A 20,923-nucleotide genomic window follows, 5' to 3' on the forward strand; every position below is an offset into this window, starting at 1 on the left:
AGTGTAAGTTATTAAAACTTGGTTTTAATTAAGCAACAATCTTTTAGCTTGGTCCCTGCACCAAGTACTGCTAATATGCATAAGGGATGCACCTGCATTTACTTCTTTCTACCATACTGTTCATCACCTTTCTCCTCATCTAGCGGCGTTAAAGGCATTACTAAAGTGAGTGCAGGTTTTGTCTCTTCTCTGCATTGGTCATAGAAACAAAAAAATACTTCTGAACACAAGAAAGAACAGTTTGCTTCCATGGAGAATTTTCATTTTCTGGGCCAAATGAGTATGACTGAATTTCTAGTTTCCCATATATATCCTGAGACTTAAGATGCAATTTTCAGTCACTAGCCTTTACTGTTCACTTTGAACATGTCACTGCAGATCGGTTAGAGACACCTACAACTTTTTGCACTGTCTGGTCTTTTTACAGATGCACATCACCTATTTGCAGTCAGACTTTGGTGAATTCGAAAAGAATTTATCGTCTTGTAGGATTGGTATCCCAAAATGGATTCCTGAGCTTTCCTTTTTTTTTTTTTTTTTCTGTAAAAAAAATACTTTGATCATTATCCTCTGCCTAAAAAAATGCTGTGGATACCATAGCAAACAACTGTCTCTTTTTCAAGAAAATAAAATAGGTGCAGCTTATTGGACTTTTGGTTTCTTTATGTGCAGAAAATGGGCACCAAATGAATTGCCTAATTGCTGTTGTGTTTATTTTTTTTCTACTATTTTAATAAATACTATGTCATTGTTAAAAATGTGTATTTTAAAAGTATTTTTAGTATTGGAGAAATTTGTTGTTATGGTGATGATTAATCTCATACCATTACCATCAGTTTGCACTTAAAAAAATAAGACATCAAGTTTACGGTAGATGCAGCTCTCCAACTACCCCGGGTGGGATGATCTGGATCAGGGCCTGCGTAAGAATATATTCTTTATTTGTCCCAACATCTGTTAGGAGCTTCCTTTCTAGAGAGTAAAAAGAGCACTCCATGCTGTGGCATTTGTCTTACAAATTCCTAATGTAATGAAGAGAGAGACAGGGAAGGGGAAACGCACCCAGCAACCTGCTTCCTGCAGTTGGCAAATTGCAACTAAATCTAAATAATAACTATTCTATTTTTTAATAGTTGACACTGGCATCAAGTGTTCAAAGTTATTTTTCAGCTTCTGATGGCAGAAGTTGGCGTGCTCTGATGTAGTACTGTCTCTTCGATTTCTCCTTAACAATAAATGATTTATAGCCACCTGCTCTCAGTCATCTGTTACAGCTTTTGCAGTGGGTCAAAAGCAAACCAAAACCAAACCCCGACAAAAAAGGGTAGAGGAATGAGCTTGTTTTCCCAGAGCTTGGTTCTGCAAGGAATGAAATTTTGCAAAGGTCAAAACAGTGTTTTCCTTGTATATTTTGCATTTCAGTGCATTTAATTTCTGCTCTTTACATTTGTCTTTAAGTTGTTCAGTAGCTATTTAGCAACTGTTTTCACTCGTCTTTAACATCCACTTGTCTTTACTGTTAGGCACTGCTCAAATGCATTCCTAGCAAGAGGAGTTGCTGTTGTAACTGTTTATTAGGCAGCATCATTTGCCTACCATCCTGGAAGATTTTTGAGTCTGTGTTCACTGAAATGTACAGCGTTGCTGGGGAACCTTTTGCATTTTGCTACTTGGCTTCGTCTAGTGATCTGGTTCTACAGTGATGAGTTTGTTTATTTGCTTTCGGTGGTGACAGTGAAATCTCTCAGAGTTTACTCTTTTGAGATGAGGCCTTCATATTACTTACAGAGTATGAATATTAGTTTAATCTCCTCGTAGACATCTGTAGACTTACTGACAGGTGCAGTATGCACAAAAAGTATGTTTTTCTCCACGCTGTGCAAATTATTCTGTGGGGTATTTTTTTTAGCGCATCCTTCTGAAGCTACATAAGGGTACTAAATCTTCAGGCTTTAGCTGTGCTGACTGTAACCAAAATGATCAATTCCAACTTACAGTTCTACATAATATCTAACAAAAACGTTTTCCCTACACGCTCATTGGAACGGGTAATTACTGTAGCAACTACAGACTAATTTGAAGTGTTAGCTGTTAATTAAAACACTACAGAGGTGTACGGTTGTCTTTTGGTGTAACCAAAGCTCCTATTCAAACTTCATTAATCACTTTACAGTTATTGTGTTGAGGAAGGTCAGGACAATCGAGATGCCGGATCAGTCTGGAGTAAACAAATTCCTTTCCTCCCAGGTAGCATGCCATTTGCAAAGCCACTGGACACGCTGTACCCATGGGCATGGTATCTCCTTTGTGATCCAATTCTCAGCAATAATTAAATGTTAAATTGGTACTGTCAGTGCTCTGTAAACCAAACCAGGTATCTGCCCTCTGCTGGAAATTTAACCCAAACTTCCACGGATGAATTGGCGTGCATCATAATTAAATAATCAAGTCTTCCCTTTTAATTCACTTGGAAACAGGAGATCTCTCTTATGGAAAAAAGATCAGCTTTCTTGACAAGCTAATTAAGTTGCCAAACTGTCCGGCACAGTACATATTAAGCTAACAGACGTTAAGCATGCTATCTCAACCTGTTCATTTTCTTATCATTTCTGCTGATCTTAAATCCATAATGTTTTGCTACTGTTGATTCATCCATAGTTACAGCAGAGTTCATTTACTCCGTTGGGTTCATTGCTTATGCATACAGCTACCAGCCTGTTCAAGCTTAGTCTGATGAATTCGCTTTTTGCACATTGTACTGATATTAAATAACACTGATTTTTGGTATGCCTTTTTAAGCTGTGTTTGTTCCTGAAAGTTAATGCCACTTAGTTATATAAATGTTTATCCATGAGTTATTAAATTAAGGTGAAGTTTTTAGAAACTTCCGAGCTATTAACAGAAATTATACAAGCGTTTAGGGTTATAAATAAGATTAAACAACACTCTCACCCTGTACTATGTATGATTTTGCATGCAAAAAACCCTATTACAGCTTTTTTCTTCTTCAGTAATAATTGTTAGAGGTATATAGTGGTAAAATGCTATTAATTCTTTAAAGTTAGTGCAACATACATGACATTACTGTGCATAGTGTTATAAATCAGTATGAGACACTAAAACTAGTGAAGAGGAAAACCTATAATGGTTTTAGGTTTATGCAAAATTACATTGGATTTTTAGTCAACAGTTTTTTTCACCTACCTTTTTATTTTCTTACGCATTCATGGTTAGGGATACACAAGTCATTGTTAAATAGCCAATTATAAATGTTTGTCTTCAGAAATTAAGACAAACTGCTCTTGAAGTACTGTGGAAAATTATTTTGGGTACATGTGAGCATTAACAATAATGCTTTCTAATCTTATGTGCGTGTATACGTGCTAATCTTAAATACAAATGCAGAACATTCATTCCTCTGGTACTTTCTGTGCGTCCTTAGGTTGTGAAAAAGAATCATTATCTGTTTTACTTCACTTTAATTGATACAGCTGTGTATCCCACTGTCTTGCCACTGAAAATACCTGTAGGACTGGCAAACTGTGTGATAAACCTTGTTTACCATGAAGATTCTTGAATAATGGATATATCCTAATTTTTTTTCATTAAAGCAAATGTGAAAGTGAATAAATTCATATTTACAAGATTTCTATTATGCTGCATGAAAGTCTTCCATGTGTAGATTTTATGTAAAACATGCAGGCATAAAACCCTGCTAAATGGTTTCATTGTAAGTATATTCTTTTGATCAATTGTTTTCATCAGTCTTTCTTTAGAAATTATGTATAAAATTGGTTTAATGTAAAACGTATTAGCTGCAAGTCATTTTTCTGTGAAATTAGTGTGTACATGTTGCACATATGTATAGAGGTAATTTTATGTGATCTCAAGTTATTTAATTTTTTCCCTCATGCAGGGCATACCATGTCCCTAGTGGAAAAATACTAGCAGTAAAGGTAAGATATTACAGTAATTTTCTTTCTCTCTTTCTTTCCATTCTTTCTTGACCTTGGTTTCCTTCCCCTCCCTCTGATTGTTAGATCTCAATTTGTTCTATTGCATTGAAGTCCGCATTGTTTATGCAGGAAGACTCCAGCCCATAAATTTAGTAATTCCAAATGAGCACAGAGTTCCAAGAATCCAGGTTTTGTCCGCTGGGAATGGCTTGGCACCGTGTGTAGGTACCGCTGTGTCTTCCCATGGGGTTGTGTGGGTATGTCCAAGTGCAGCTGTGGTTTGTGCCTCTTCAGCGACTGGCATAGATGCTGCTTCGCTGTCCTGAACCCCGGCGCTGCAGGAGCGGGGATGGAAAGGTCACGGGATGTCAGCCAGTGCCTTTCTCTGCTAATGCCAAACCGTCCCCGAGGGCATATTCTTCAGAGGTCTCTGCAACCTCATTTTTAAATAAAGAGAATTTGCCTGTTTTCTTTGGGATAATATTCTGTTTTCCTAGGAGATTTTGTGGTTTAACAGATTTATTTATTTTAGTGTGTCATCCCCCCGCCCCGATTTTCCTGTTAGCATTCTTTGCAGTGAAGCTGTAGTATTATGTGGACAGATAAATACCAGTCTGCTCTGAAGTTCAGTTAAAACAGTGGTAAACAGTGCAACTGACAACGATATTCCGGCTCTGGTGTGTAATTTGTTAAATGAAATTACATTTGTAAATTAAATTATTAATCTGCAGTTAATATCAACACAAAAATACTGAGATATGTGCTTTTTTAATGTACGAACAAATTTTTTTAATTTGGTGATTTTGTTAAACGATCAGTAGAGACTGTCAGAAAACAAATGAATTGTTGCGTTTGTACAATTCCAGTTAATAGCTTGGGATCTAAAAAAAGGGGGTATATTTTAAAGATATAATTTATGGAATAGTTACTTGTAAATCTGTAAAATGGGCTTTTTGTCTCCTTTCTCTTTTTTCCTGTCTTTAATCATTAAATTCTGGCATAATTGAGTTAAACTGGAAGAATGTGGGGGTGGAATAAGAGGGCAAGAGAAGGAGTGATGGGACCTGGTTGCTGCAAGTAGAATTGGTGTTAAATGAAATCTAAAGACATAAGTTTATGCTAAGGCATCAAATGAAGCATTTCTGTTTACTGGGCACTACTTACATGTATGGTTAACTTTCGGATTTGGGCTCAGGTTGTTCTGTGGTTCCAACCATGTATAATTTACTAAAATGAGGTTCTGCTCATGGTTTGGCTTTTCCTGAGGGTCACATAAATCCCTTCCCACCACTAGGAGAAATGCTTTTGGTTTTCCTATGAATTGAAGAAAAGCAGATGCTTACTACTGGATTTGAAAGTATTCTCTACATGTGGAAAATATGGAAATTGAAATAATATCCAAATAACTTCTAATTATATGGACTACAAATATCACTTGAGAAAGTTTTTGAAAGTGTCATTTGAAAAAGTCCTTTCAAGTGGTAACAGTCATTCCTAAAACTGTCATGAGCAGTTAGAGTAAGACAGAATTCTCTAATAGGCACAAAAGTACAGAAGATATAATTATCAAAAATAATGTTTAATACGACTTTCAGTATGGAACTAAAAAACCTTTTCCCCTGAACGCTGGGGTTGTGGAAGGATGCTGCTTTTCCCTGGTACCAACTACATTGCTTCCTCACGTAATCTTTTTCAAGCTCTACAGAGAGCATCCTCTGTGGCAGCTCTGCTCGGCGCTGGCATTGCTGCCCTCCGGCCTGCCCTGTGCTGCTGCGGGGCTGCGGGTACCCTCGGAAGCTGCCTAGAGAGGAGGTGGAGCACGAGAAAATTCGCACAGGCAGGAGGGGAAATGAGTTCACCCTTTGCAAGGTTAATTGAAATCACCTCCCTGTGGCAAAAAGCCTTTTCCCCCAGCAATTTCACCTCCTTGTTTCCCTTGGAGTCCACGGGTTTGGTTAGTCCTGGTGGATAATTAGCATCCTGAAGATTTGGGAAACTGGGTTCTCTTGTAGATACTGCTCATGGTGGTCCTGTCACTCTCAATTATGTTTTTTATAGTGTGATTTCAGAAGAGATACTACATCCACATGTGTGTGTTGTTATAGTTTAAAATAACATGCTCACAAACTGGAGGTCAGGGGACCTGCTATGATAGTGATCGTGCCGGCTTGCTCTATTAAGAAAATTACTTAACACATCCATGGCTCAGCATACCCAGCAATAAAGAGGGGACGGTAACACCAGCGTCTTGACACGCTCATCACATGGATCAAGTGTTTTGACAGACGATTACCACGCTAATAGGAACATCACTGGATAGATCTGTGAAAGTGGAGTTCTGCATTTTTGGGGCTTTTTCTGATGGTAATATACAGGTTTGATAGGACAAGATAACTGAAAACCTGTTGATTAAAATGCGTCCAGCTGATAGATAATCTTGCAAATATATTGAACAGGAAAAGAAACCAATGCTAATACCTGTTATAGACCAAAGCTATGTCATTACATATATATTGTGACTTTTACAGCTAGATAACGTGCAGATAATTTAATAGATTTTTCAAAGATTACTTTTTTCTAATTAGAGGGGAAAATCTGAATGAGAAATTTGAGCATACACTGGCTGATTGCCATTCTTCAGCTGCTTTTAGTTTCTTCTGCTCTTAAGCTAGCATTTAAATGGACCATTTGATTAATCATTTGTATACTGACTATAATACTCCCAAATTTCCTTTGAGTTGTACATACTGTAAAAGACAATTATGTCGCCACAGATTAAATAAGTGAATTAAAACAGAATAGCAGCTTAATTTGACCTGTGATTTTGCTCTCGTTCCCTTTAGTGGAACGTATGCCACTCCAGCAAATAGATGAAGTCATCCATGACAGCTTGTGATGAATTGCCGTATTTATACTGTATATTTTAATAGCCTCACACTAATTTAAATTGAGCGCAGAGTAAATTATAATTCAGTCACTTGACTGCTTGTATTTAACTTGACAACTCATCCTTATTTGTCCTGAAGGTGTAGTGGAGAGCAGAGGAAATATGCTCAGGTATTCCTCTTTTAAAAATTAACCCTTTTCACTTGAAATATTAGGTATGTGGAGTTCATGTACGTTATAAGTATGCTAAGCAATTTCAAGATTGCTATGTTTTTGGCAGTAACTTGATTAGGAAGGTGTGCAGGAGTACTTGGACCCCCTTGCCGAATCCCAGAGGACTGCCATGTCATTTAAAATTAGGAAAAAAAGCTCCCATTGTCTAGCATCCTTTTCCAGCTCTACCTGTGAGGCACCATTTCACCTAGGTTTGAAGTCAAGGCAGACACTGGAGCTCAGAGCTTGGCTGCCCGACACCTTCCCCAACCAGCCCAGCTTACCCACGGCCCCATCCCTAGACTGGTCCTGCTCATCCGCATCCCTGAGGCTCGGTTGCCCCCTGACAGGCACGGGTGGCCAAGGACCGCTGGTCAGTGGCAACCTGCTGAGCTCTAGTGATCTTCAGGCTTTTGTTGTAGCTTCTGATGCTAACTTGTTAAGAAACTCCGCTCCTGCACGTGTTGAAAGGTGTGTGGTATTTTATGCTGGATGAATTGGGTTTCACTTTTCTGCTCTCAATAAGCCTGGCTAAAAAACAGTGACTTTTTTGCTGCAAAGTCCTTCCCAAAGGTGCTGTTTTGGAAAAGTTTGTTGTCTGATGTTGCATTGCATTTGCTTACCCCTGTTACAGTTATGAAAGTTGCAGCCAAATCCTTACTCACAGCTTCTTCGTTGGTAGCAATGGGCTCGAGGAAGTTTGTTGGTTGGGTGTTTTTTGGGTTTTTGGGGTGTTCCAACCCATGCTTAACACTGTGAGCTCACGTATTCTTTAAAAGTTGTTTCACCTGTAAAAATTTTATTTTCTAAATAGGCTTGGAAATTTTATACAAAAGGGAGTATGACCGTGGAGATTGCAAATGTAGAATAAGGCAGCACTACGGAGACACTGTGTTCCTCTCTCTGTCCCACATCCCAGTGCTGTAAATAACAGAAGGTTCCTCCAACCTTGACATCAGATGGATGTCTCTCCTGTGTTGTAAGCCACACAAGCCACGCATGTTTAGGTGGAAGAAAATACTTCTGTACAACAGTTACGCAGAGGAAGCGAGGCACTGATCTCCTGATTTATTCCATGGTGACATATGCTTGCCATACTGTTGCAGTACATTTCTGTACGTGCCCTACCCTATAGTATCCTTAACACTTGTAAACAGGGTAGCTCTGCTTTTGCAGGTTATCCTCAGTATTAGAATGCAGGGTCTGTATGTAATTATAGTTAATGCAAATCAGCCAGAGACCTTTCTTCTTGCCAGGTCCTGGTTGATTGGATGTCAGTGATGTATTTGACGCTGATCATGCTAACTAGTCATTGTTCAGGTCGGTGAAGCCTTCAGAGTGAACGAGGCAGGGAAATTTCTCACTGTGAGTAGAATTTAGTGAGATAAAATTCTAATTTTGTACTGTTGACAAGATTAAATTCTGTTAATATTCAGCAGGTAAAACTGGTGGTATTCCAGCAAATTATTTTAAGTTTTTCACGCTGGAAAAATGTAAGTGAATATTGTTGGCAAATGATTATTGATCTAGACAAGTGTGTTAAACGTTTCTTGGCAGCCCTGTATTACACTTACAATTTCGTTTAGTGACAGCTTTTATAAATAACCCTAAAGCAAACTCTTGATAGAAACAGGTTATCGTTTTTTGTTTTAGACAGATTTTAATACTGTAAAACGCGTGTGTTTGGAAATGGTCTCTCTGTATTCTGTTTTGTCAGCAGTGTATGCAGCCTATAATATCTATTCTGCTAATTCTGCAAATTTCCTAGATTTGGTTTCCCTTTAGCTTAAAGTATTAAGCTGTGAAATATTGTGTGGCAGTAGACTGAACCTGGCTAAATGCATATGGAGTCCATTTTGATTTATATAGTAGTACTTAATAATTGAGTGTGCAAATCTTCAAATAATCATGGCATAGAATTGTTTGTTAAAGTTGACTTTCAGTGCTGGTTCTGTCAGAACCAGCATCCTTATTAAGAGGCTCTGTCTTGAAAATCTTGAAAATGTATAACTCTAGACAGCCTCGCCTTTGCTGCACCACTTGGTACTGTAGTTCTGGTTAGCAGCCTGGCTCAAAATGATGAAAAATGAGGGCATGGATGAAGGAAGCAGCGGACAAGCGTGTAAGCATGGCAGGGAGCGGCTGGTTTGAGCTATTGAACGCTCAAAGTCAGGTTGTTTGTGGTTGTTTTGAGGAATGCTTTGGTGATGCTTACCTAAGCATCCGTACCATCTGCTGTCATCTGCATTTTTTTCTGCATATTTAAGTGTTCTGTTTCATACAATGTTAGGAATTTATATTTTAAAAAAGGAGGTAAATATTAATGAAACTGAAATTATAGGAGTGGGTGGTAAGAGACACTTCTTTAGGACACCAATGAGACATTTGGAGAGACTTTCAGTTCTGCAGTACTTACTTAGTCCTCATAGTTAACATCGGCACGTTCAGCAAGACGTGGTGGGGTCACAGCCTTCCAGGCTTTTTCACAAGACATCTTTGCAGCCAGAAGAGTCGGTGCTGGGCAGGCAAGGAGCAGGAGCTGTGAGGCGGTTGCATTTTGGGTGAATAAGCAGCAGCTCTTAACTTTACCAGCCTGCAGATCTACCACACCGGCTCTTTACATTACGTGTGGGGCCGGTGTTCAAGTTGTAACTCATCTCTTGGTGAAATGGTTAAAACACAAACCTTGTGGTTTTCTTAGATAAAACTGGCTATAATAACTTGGTTTACTTGTAATTGACAGTTTTAAAAGTAAATAAGTCTGTCCTTTCATTTCCATTTCCTTCCTTTGCTCATGGCTGCATTCAACCCCCTATTCCTCTCTTGCCTTTTCTCACATAAGGATAACTAATACACGGATCTTTGGGGTTTTTATTTTGAGTCGTTCACTTTTTGTGTCAACTCTGATCATATCTCCGATTTTTGTATTTTAGGTCATACCATTAGATATAACACTGGAACTCCAGAAGCAGATAATGTCAGAATTAGAAATTCTTTATAAGGTATATAGATTTTCTCATTTTGGTTATTCTTGCTTATAATCTTCTTACAGCAAATTTTAAAACAGGCTTCTCTCTCTTCTTTCTTTTTTCCAGTGTGACTCATCATATATCATAGGATTTTATGGTGCTTTTTTTGTAGAAAACAGAATTTCATTGTGTACAGAGTTCATGGATGGTGAGTTGTGTATCTAGTGTGCTTTCGATTGCTAAGTATGTAAATAGGAAAATCATATAAAGATGGGCTTTTTAAGAATGGAGCAAAATGCAGCAATACAACTTGAAAATGTGAAGTATTAATAACTTTGCATGTAGTTGAAAAAAAAAACCAAAAAACCAACAGGTTAGTATTGGGATTGTGTTATATTCTCCATGGTATGTGGTATTTTCCTCAAGTGTAGCTTTGCTTGCTTTTATTGAAAATGTAAATAGAACAGAAATAAATGCTAGCTTAATTTGTGGTTTGATATTTGAGTCTTCCATACAATCTGTCCTCGCTGACAAAACAGCTGTTCCTCACTTTTACTGTTTTGATAGCCAAAACAGATTTTCTTTTAAAGAAATCTATTAACCCAATGTCCTATGTGTTTTCAGTGGAAATCGTCTCTTAATTGCAAGACAAGGAATTATTTTCTAACACAGCTGTTTAGCAGTGCTGCGCTGAGTTTCTTTTTGAGTGTACTCTTGTTTCTCTCCATGTGAATCTTCAGACCAACAGTACCCCTTTCCCCACAATCTGATGCTACTGTCGTTATGGAGATGTATTAGCACTTTGCTTTGAAGTCTTGTGCTGTGTAGCATTCTTGGAGAAAAGGCACAAAAAATATGCTGATTACAGCAATTTATAATCATTGCTGCCCTCTGCGTATCAGTTCTGAGAGTGTGTCTCATGACAGATGCAGTCCCCTTGTGTCTTGTGCGCAAGAAGCCTCTTCACAGCATTCGACTTTAAACATCACATTGCTGTTACAAGCAGTAGTCTATTACTCTCTCAAGGATTTTCTTATGAGCCAGCATTTTATGCCCTATCCAGGTTTTTCACAAAGGTTCAGTTAAGCTGGATATAAAAAGTAAGGATCTCGCAAATAATTTACTGTAGAGGGGGAGGCTTTCTGGCAGGAAAAATTTCCAAAGCCAAATGTGTACCATTAAGCATCGTTGAGTAGCTTCTTTCTTTCTGATAGGGACCACGGATAAAGCCCTGTAGGGTTTTGCGGTGCATTTTGTTTTCTCCCTGTTAAAACGGTCTGTTATTACTGTTAGGTCTCTCTTTTTACACGTACTACCGCTGTCCCACTGATCACTTTGCCTGATTTCCAAGTATGAGTAGTCTCTCAGATTTTCCATATTTGACAAAAACGTATTTCATTTATTCGACAAAGCTCACAAGTTAAATTCTTGGCTGCTGTCATGCTGTGTAACTATTAGCCGTTTCTCTGTTCTGTCCTTGCAGTTGCACTCAGACTTGCAAGCCTGTGTTAAGCAGTAGTCACATGCAGTAAGGAATCATCTGCTCATGCCAAAACATGCAGCTGCCTAGAGTATGTACGCTGCTAGTAATTCAGAGATTTTTAAAAACGGTGGACATAAGTGCTCGCAGCTCTGAATTCTTGTTTGAAAATATTTGAGCCTTTAGGGTATTCATCCCTCATCATGTTGCACAACGATGGTGTTTACTGACCATGCACAAATTACTTGGAATTATACTGGAGATGACCTCTGGTCTGCCTCATGTTGTGCACTCCTTCTGGCAGAAAGCAACAGCAATCATTTAAAGGAAGAACAAAATGCAAATAAAGGGACCTTGCCATTGTTCTCCAAGCCCTTTAATTTTGATGCGTAAGGATGCAGATAAAGATAAGAGAAAAAACCCCACTTTCTAATCCTGTAGATGAGCAGCTCTAACCTCGACAAATCTTTAGCCCTTTTGGCTGTCTTAGGCCAGTTTGTAATATTTCCTGAGTCCATTTCCCATGACTCTGTTTTCCTAGTTGCATCCTGTACCCTGTTACAAAACACAGGTATTTTCTTTATGAATTACCTAGCTACAGGTGGATCTGAGTCTTTTGGGATACTCATGACGTAGGGACACAAGTAGGGAGAAGGTGCACGTGTAGTACCATATTAGTTCTTTCTTGGCACCTGCAAGCAGGAAAAAGCCAAGCTGGCAAAGATCAAAACCCTGAGGTTAAACTGACCTGGATCACCCTCCCACCTACTGATTGATCTTAAGGAGCAACAGAGATGTGAAATGAGGCTTTCTAATCTTTGTTCTTTCATATTTAGAATAAAAATGATGTTCTAGATTAAGATGGTGAGATGCAGTATTGGCTTTTACTTATGTTGTTGCCTCTTTTCCTTGTAACTGCTGAACACCTGCTAAACTCCCCTTAAAAGCAGAGAGAGGTGCAGGTTATCAGACTCTGCCTAGGTGTCTCCACGTAGATACGGGAGCTGGTGGTGTTTGGGCTTGGAAATGATGCCCACTACAGAATTTTTTCTCCATAGAAGAATGGCAGATTTCCCCTGTTGTTTGCAAAAAGATACTTTCCTTCGTTTTTCAAACAGCACTACCTTTAATGACATCTGTAATAGTGAGATTTAGCAATTTGGTGCATGAAGATAGGTGTTTTGTCCAAAACTGAAGGATATGTTACAAGCATTGACAGGAACTACCTACCATATGATTGCCTTCTGTTTTGCCTTTGTAATGAGCTGTAGGTATCCATGGATCTACATCCTCTTATTTCCATTACATGGTACTTACATTTACTTTTAAACTGAGAGACATTATAATCCACAGGCTAAGCTGAAAAATTAACCTTAATGAATGAATAGTAGTTTCAGTGACCTGGAATCAGAGCAACATTAGTGAAGACAAACTTACACTGTATTTCTGACAGTAGAGGTGACGTGGAGGGAAAACCCAACAACTACCACTACAAACCCCAATCATGAGAATAAGAAGTTAAATGCAAGTAAGAACCACTATAATTAAGGCTGAAGACTAGAATAAGGACCTTGTGACTTCTTTGGATTGCAGCATTGCAGAATGAATGGGGTTTGTTTTTAAAAACTGAACCATAAGCAAAGTACAAAGTGTAGGTTTCTTTATTGCTTGGTATTGGCCTAACTCTTCTCCCAGTGGTGTCATCAGTAAAATCGATACGCTGCACTGACAGCACAGTTAGATCAGTGTTGAGCGCTTCCGAGAACCTCGAGCTTTGAATAAGACAACACGCTCTTGCAAGCTAGTGGTAATATGTTCTGCCTGTAATTTGCTTGTCCATTTTATTTTTTTTTTACTGTTCTACTTGGATATTTTCAATTCTCAATTTTAAATTTACTTTCTTACCCTAGGAACATTTTGAACACCGGTTTGGTCACGAATCTGCTTTGCAGAAGATAAGGGAAACAGTCCTTCCCTGTCCCTTGGGAATGTCCATAGGGCTGTTAGAGGGACTTCTTTCTTTTCTCCTTTCTCCATGAATGTATGATGCTGGCTGGACAGAGTTATGCTAGATAGCAAGTTGTGTCCCATACTGGAGATTACTGGCAAAACTCATCTGCTTGCCTAGGAGCTTCTGGTCTTTCATTTACAGATACCAGCGTGGACACAGACTGCAACGCTCAGCCCAGCTTTCACTGGTTTGGTCGTCAGGAGGAAGCAGCTTTAAACATGTGTATAAGCATTGCGTCAGATACCATGTTAGCACCAGGTTTTGGGACAAGAGTTAGGATACTTCAGACTTTCAAGTCCACTGTTGCTTTTAGGGGTGATTTCATTATTCCCAAGAAGTTACTCGAAGCCTGATGGTTGTGAGTTCTCCAATTTTGGTATTTTGCCCTGTGATGGGGAGGTCTTGTCACAGGAATTTAAGTATTAATGCTGCAAGCAAAAATAAGTAGTGTGGGTGAAAGGAGACCTGATTCATATGTTTATTCAGAGTTTGGTAGATTTTTAAGGTCAGTTATTTCTGACACAGTTATTGTTACATCGTCGATGCTTTTTTTATTAATAAGCAAGGCCTAGAAAACCCTTGTGACTTCAAATCTAGGGCAGTATTTCATTTTGTATTACCTAAGCACGTTTTGTTTATCCCTGCAGGGGGTTCTTTGGATGTTTATAGAAAAATTCCAGAACATGTACTCGGAAGAATAGCAGTAGCTGTAAGTACTTTTTTCTTTTTGTCTTGCAGTTTTTGATTGTGTACGTAACACATTTGAGATTTGAGTGCTCATGTGCCCCCTTGGGACACAGAGTTATCCCCAGAGTCTGTCTCTTCATTGTGGCTTTGTGAAAGGGAGGGTCCTTCTTATCTCCTGTTCTTCCTAACCGTTCTGTGTGCTCAAAGACACCGGGGTTAAGGAAGCTTTCCTTTTGAATAGCCAACACATGCGTTGCCAGAGGCTCAAGAAATTTAAATGGATGTGATAAATTGAATGGGATAAGAAAAAAAACCCCAGAAATCGAGAATTTGCTGGAGAACTGTGTGGTCTTGTTTCTTTGTATTGACTCTTACAGAATGGAGCAGTCTGCTTAACCACCTTTATTTAGCCTTTTAAGTCTTTCTGTGCTACATGGTTCCTTCAAAAACTGATTCAGAAGCCCCGTCCTAGCCCTTATGGTGATCCCTCGTCTGCTGCTTCTGCTGATTTTTGTGTATTATTTCCATACTAACTGTCCTTATTCTGTACAAAGTAACTCCATTAGGTTTGCTTCACAGGTTGAAAAACGTAAGTCCATTCCTGTGACCAAAACGCAATGGCAGAACACATTTTCTGTCTTCCCCTGTGGCAGACATACTTCTTAAGGCAGATGAGGAGGCTGAAGTTTGTATTTGGCACAAGCCAGGCCTGAGAGAGGCTGCTGGGGGCCAGGCTGCTATCTCACCCCTGTGCTGGCACCCTTCCCATGTGAGCAGTCATAGTCGAAGAGCCAATAGTCATTTTAGGGGTGATGAGCAGGGACATGGTCTGTGATCTGGGAAGAACTATCAGTCCCCAATTTCTACTCGCTTTGTTGTAAGCAGGAGTTGACAGTGGGATCCTTAGAACACCTGGTAGCCCATCATTGTGTCTCAGCAGCATTCAGTGGCTGCATTGCTAGAAATTCACTAGCCATGACTGAAAACTCAAATTAAAGAACAACAACAAAAAGGGGGGAATGGGGGGTTTGTGAAATTCCATGTTTTGGCGCAGCTGAATGCAGGGTAAATGACCAATGTCTTAGTGGATCTCACAGGGGAGAGAGATACTGCTAAACAATTGCTAAATATAAGGAATACTTTGATAACTTAAGCACTTTAAAGCATAACAAAGTTATTCTATCATGTGCCATTTAATTAAGTGCTGGGTTTTCACATTCATTATACATCAAGCTGACAATTTAAATCCTTTAATCCAACACAGGCAGCTATTTAGTCTCTGTTCATTGTAATTCACAGCTCTACTTTCCTCTTAATTTGTGTGGCCTGCCCAGGGTGATGAACATCCTTCTCTGATGCTGTTTCCTCTAAGTAGCTTCAAATCTGCTCATTATATAGCCTAGCAGTTTCTCATGGAATCTGAATGCTTTTCACCTTTAGTTCAGAGTAAAAACGTTTCATCTCTTCTTCCCTATGGAGCAATGCAAGTTGCTGATGGTGTCCTCATATTCCTGATGCGAAGTAGCATGCGTATAGTGTAACAATACCGGGATGGGCCTTCAAGCATTTTTTCAGCTGCTTATTCCTTCTCCTTTTCCTTATCTCACTTCATGTTTGTGTACTTAATACAGCCACGCTAACTTTCCTTATCATTTCCTTACCTGCTTTTGTCTCTTCTCTTCACCATCCTCCCTGGCCCACCTGGCTTGGTATTCTGCAGAGGTTGTCTTCCAGTTTTTCACTTATCCATAATGGTGGTGCTTCAGCCCCATCTTTTATGTCTTGACATTTTTTTTGGTTTTGTTTTTGTTTTTTTGTTCACCTGCAGGGTCACCTCTTTACAAATCTGTTAGTTAGTGAGCATGACTCCCTGACATGGACGGTGAGCTGTTTCTAGTTATTTTATTTGCTGCTTTAGCAACCTGTGCTGTGCCCACTGCAGTGCAGAGGGTCACTGAAGAGGTGAACAAAGAAGTGGGTACCTTCTTAGAAGGAGCTCACCCCTTTCTCCTGCTTCTCTGTAACAGAAGGTGTGCGCTGAGGCTGAGCCAGCCCTGGCAGCTTCCTCTGCTCTGGTGCTGATTTTTTGCTCAGTTGGCAGAGTAGACTTGTGGGAAAGAGGCAGTGAAACCTTTGTTTTCTCTAGAATTTATCAGCGGCAGCAGGAATGGCTCCTTTAAGCCTTCACAAATGGCTACCCTGCATCTCGGTCTCTGACGTTTCGGTAGAGCCCAGCAGCCCGTTTTGTGGGTTGGGGCACCTTTTTGCCAAGTACTGTACACAGACACCATAATCCCCACCCTGAACAGCTTGGGAAGATTACCCAAAGCCTGGAGGATTTCTGTTCATGTACTGATGAGAAGGAGAATGTCAAACAAAAGCTGGAGCTCACATGGATGGATTTTGTAGACAAAAGCTGGAGCTTCCATAGTCTTTTTTTTTTTTTTTTCCTCCAGTCTGTATGTTTTCTTCCTACCTTCCTTGCACTACGTACACAGAGTCATTTGTCTTTTATTCTCCTGAGACATGTACAATGTGTTAGTCTATTGAAGCTGCTTAATAATATGTGTGACCTGCACATCTGTTAATTAGAGTACCCTTTTGTTATATTTGTAGAAGTTTTTAAGTGAAACCATTTCTAGAGGAAAATGGTGCAGGCAGTATAGACATTTAGCAGCATCCCTGCATCCCTCTCGCTCCGACTTGATGATTTTCTTGCTTCCTTTCTTCTTACACAAATTTTATCATCATAAAAACGGTGGACTGACAACCCTTAAAACCGATTGTCCTACTCACAGCAATGAGCACAAAAGGTGCAGGAAATTCCAGCTGCTCTGGAACAAGATGTGTGTCTGCTCAACACAACGTGGCAAAGGGAGCACGTTGCCCCTGCGCTCCGCTTGCTCAATTAAACACCGAGTTGTACTCAAGGTCATTTCCTTGCACTCTTTGATCTCCACAGGCTGGGGCTGAACTACCTGAGAGACATCCCTTTCTTGACAACCCTGACTTTCTCTAGCCAGAAGGACAGGACTAGGTTGCTACTTGTTTCCTTGAAACCCTGCTATGAATACTTACCGGGTACCCGCAGTGCACGGCTGAACGGGCACGAATGGTACTTGCTTCCTCATCCACTCCCCTCCCAACCAGACTTTCCCATGATTTGGCAGGAACCAGAGGAGAGTTTTGTCTGCTGCAACAATCAATCATTTTCTGATGATAGCAACTGCTGCTGTATTTTCTTCTGATGTGAACCCTTGTCCGCTCAGAAGTAGACTGGATATCACACAGCTGTGTGGCATATATGTAGTCTGTACGTCGCAGCGTTCTTTTGCATTCTTGTTAGCTGTTTCCCATTGAAAAAGTGATCACCATTAATTGTGATGGACAGTCGGCTTTCAAGCTGAAATAGTAGAAATGTGTTGCCGAGTGTGATGCGCTTCTCTCCTCGTTCCTTTTTTGAGGAGTAAAGGGTGGGGTGGAAGGTTTGAGGCTGAAAGGCAGAATGCTGAAAATAAAGCAAGGCAGTGAAAAGATATCCTTAAAGGAGGAAAGCATTTGCCAATGCCTGGGGAGAAGCATTGGTTTTTCGGGGGCAGGATAAAGTGGTACAAGAGAGGTAGAGTCCGCTGAGACTTGGTCCCCAAGAAACTGGAGGGATCTCTGACTTTGTAAAATTCATCCCAGTTGCCTGTATGAGAGAGTGTTAACAAGAAGGGGAAATCTCTCTTCTTCCTTGTGTTCTTTGGTTGTGTGAAGGGCTTGTGTGTTTTTCCAAAGGAAAAGTTCCCAAAATCATCTTGGGAACCCCAAAATGATGATGTGGTCAGTCCTTTTTTCATACGGATGTGTAGTTATTTGGGTCTGCCAATGTAAAACCTGTTCTGCCTTTGCTTGCCACTTCACGCATTTATTTTCACTTCAATTTCTGAAGCAGTGACATTGTGCAGTGTATTTTGAGTGCTAATGTTGATTGAAGTTCTCCCTGAAAGGATGTGCACTTGAACTGTCAAGAGAGTGAGTGATTGACAGCAGGTAGAAGTACTTTTTGTGTCAAGGCTTTGTCAAGTCATTGTTGTAAAACCTACTTTACTGAATACCAATAATTCCTGCTAGATATTCAATCAAAAGATACTCTCTTCCAGCACCATTTTAGAATAATATTTAATACTTAAGAGTCCTTCCATAATAGGCAAATGTAAGGTAAGTGAATAATAGTACTTTACACTAGGTTAGTCCATTTGGGGGGCTCCTGTGCACATATTTGCAGCCCAGGATAAAGGGTAAAACTCCTTTTATTCCTTTGTACACTGACACTGAGAGAATCTGAATGTGGGAGTTTGTTTAATACTGTGTCGTTTATAACTGCTTATTCAGCACATGTTCCATAATAAAGGTGTTTAATAACTCACAGCCATTATCTTTTTTTTCTGTAGGAAATACTTCCTTTTTTCTATGAATACATGCTTTAAAATAAATTATTTTATAATGGTTTTGAAGATTTTAAATAGTCTAAATATATGTTTAATAATCAAAGAGGCTTACTATTCTCAAAACCACTCTCACCATTGGAGGAAGCCTGGAATGTTGCATCACCTCTATTTATTTTTGCATCAATACTTTTTTTTTTTTCCCCTTCTTATGTCAAAATGCTGTGTAAGTAGAATTACCCTGTTTTGCTTTTTGGAAGACTAATGTGAACAAGGCCACACCACTGGGTATGCAGAATTTGACTAAGGCCTTTTTTTTTACAAGTAATTGTTGGGTATGGAGTGTAAGTTTAATGCTGAAGAATTGCCACCTAGAGCAATTTACTGGGGATTTGGAATCATTATTTGCTTTACAAAAGAGATTCAGATTCTTTGGTTTTGGTTACAAAATAAATTTTTTGAAAGAGTTTCTAATCCAATAGGAAAGCTGAAGATTACTCTGCAGTCTGCTGTCACACTGTATAATATTTTTAGCACTTTGCTTCATCACTGTAACAGAAGTAATTTCATTTCAGTCTACTCGGACAATGAGAAGAATGTAATTGTTTTGACTGAAAATCTCATACAACTTCACAAATGTTGGAAATGCTTTATTGTTCTGGAGATACACAAGGAGTGTGTCTCAGTAAAATGAATGAAATGTCATCTCATAGATGGAAACTTTATAAAAAAGATTTGCTCTATTAAAAAAGCTGGCTGAGACAGCAGAGATGGTTTGGGTAAAAAGTAAGCAGTAGTGGAAATATATTTGTTGAATCTTGTTAGTTCTCTGGGCTTGTGAAAGTAGTAAATCTAAGGGAAAAATTACAGTGTTAAAAATGCAAGAAGTATTGGGGTTTAATTACTTTACAGAAACAAAACCTGCAGAGACGATAACTTGTAACACCCAGCAGCTCTCTTAGGGAGTTGACTGAACGGCTTGTTTAATTTGGGGCTATTATAATCACTTTTTATATGGAAAATAAATAGAGTGGCGGTTGGACCCAGTGAAGATCTTGTTGGTTCTGGAAGAGCCACGTGTATATATTCTGTGTAAGGAAGTGTCATGGGTTGTTGTTTAGGGAGATAACGCTTGCATTCATACTACAAATGCATGTCCTACAAATTTTCATTAAAATCCATCTCGTACATAAGGCACTCCCAACACAGTACTGGAGTAACAGGTTTTTGAGTTTGACTTTAGCAGCTTAGGTAGTGGAAGGAGCAAATTCTGGAATAAAAAGACGCCCAAAGTCAGCCCCAGTTCTTAAGTTTTAGGGGTTCCAATTGTATTTTTTGGGGGTATGGAATACAGTAAGATCTGTGATTGGTGCAAGATGAGTAATCATAGAATTGTTTGGGTTGGAAGGGACCTTAAAGCCCATCCAGTTCCAACCCCCCTGCCATGGGCAGGGACACCTTCCACCAGCCCAGGTTGCTCCAAGCCCCGTCCAACCTGGCCTTGGATGCTGCCAGGGATGGGGCAGCCACAGCTGCTCTGGGCATGAAGAATGAGACAGTTTGTACAGTCCAAGAAGAAATGTTCTGCATTTGCATTGAGTAAGTAAAAGCATGGGAGGTAAAGGAGAAAAAAGTACAGATGCACCAAATGGAAAGAAAGGGAAAGGGAGGGTGACGTGGAAGAGGCTGTTAGAGATTTTGTTGTTTTCTGGCCTTCGGTGTCGCTGGGTTGCTTTTGTTGCAAGAAGACAAATCATTACGCACTTTGTATTTCATGATGTTTCACACTCCAGCAAAGATAGATGAATTAAAAATACATTGAAATGCCTAAAGGGATTCAGTATAAGCTCAGCTAACGTCAACATACAGATCCTGAGAGGAAGCTTATTTGTGTGTTCTTAAAAAACCTGTTGCCACGTGGTCCACAGCAGGTTTGCAGCAGGGGTTCATCTGGGTGCTGCAGTGGTTTGGAAGGGATGCTTAGTCTCCCCTTTTCGTGGTCCTGGCTCCATTCTTCATTGGAACTTGGGTCTTTAATAACTCATGCCAGCTGAGATGTGTGGTGTTTCTTACCAGAAATCTTTAATATGCATGGTTGCTTTTTCTTTTAAATTCAGGTTGTGAAAGGCCTTACCTATTTATGGAGTCTAAAGATTTTACACAGAGGTGAGTAACAGATGTTTTCTGTTTTCCAATGAAATACCATGTTACTTTTAACAATACTTTCTGCAGAGACAGTAGACCATACTAACATCTGATACAATTCCAGTGGAGTAATGCGGAATGAATCT

The 20,923-nt window shown here is 39.5% G+C and overlaps 1 protein-coding gene across 5 annotated transcripts in view; it reads left to right on the plus strand.

The window, feature by feature from the left end:
* MAP2K5 (mitogen-activated protein kinase kinase 5) overlaps positions 1-20,923 on the plus strand; it is a 140,839-nt gene that overhangs the window by 42,404 nt on the left and 77,512 nt on the right. For all 5 annotated transcript variants that reach the window (XM_013297336.3, XM_027783355.2, XM_027783356.2 and 2 more), the window contains exons 9-13: positions 3,917-3,956; positions 9,989-10,057; positions 10,151-10,232; positions 14,163-14,224; positions 20,750-20,798. In XM_013297336.3, coding sequence (XP_013152790.2) covers positions 3,917-3,956; positions 9,989-10,057; positions 10,151-10,232; positions 14,163-14,224; positions 20,750-20,798 — 302 coding nt within the window. The remainder of the gene's footprint in view (positions 1-3,916; positions 3,957-9,988; positions 10,058-10,150; positions 10,233-14,162; positions 14,225-20,749; positions 20,799-20,923) is intronic.

The sequence above is a fragment of the Falco peregrinus genome, chromosome 1, assembly GCF_023634155.1.
Source record: "Falco peregrinus isolate bFalPer1 chromosome 1, bFalPer1.pri, whole genome shotgun sequence".
Taxonomy (NCBI): Eukaryota; Metazoa; Chordata; class Aves; order Falconiformes; family Falconidae; genus Falco; species Falco peregrinus.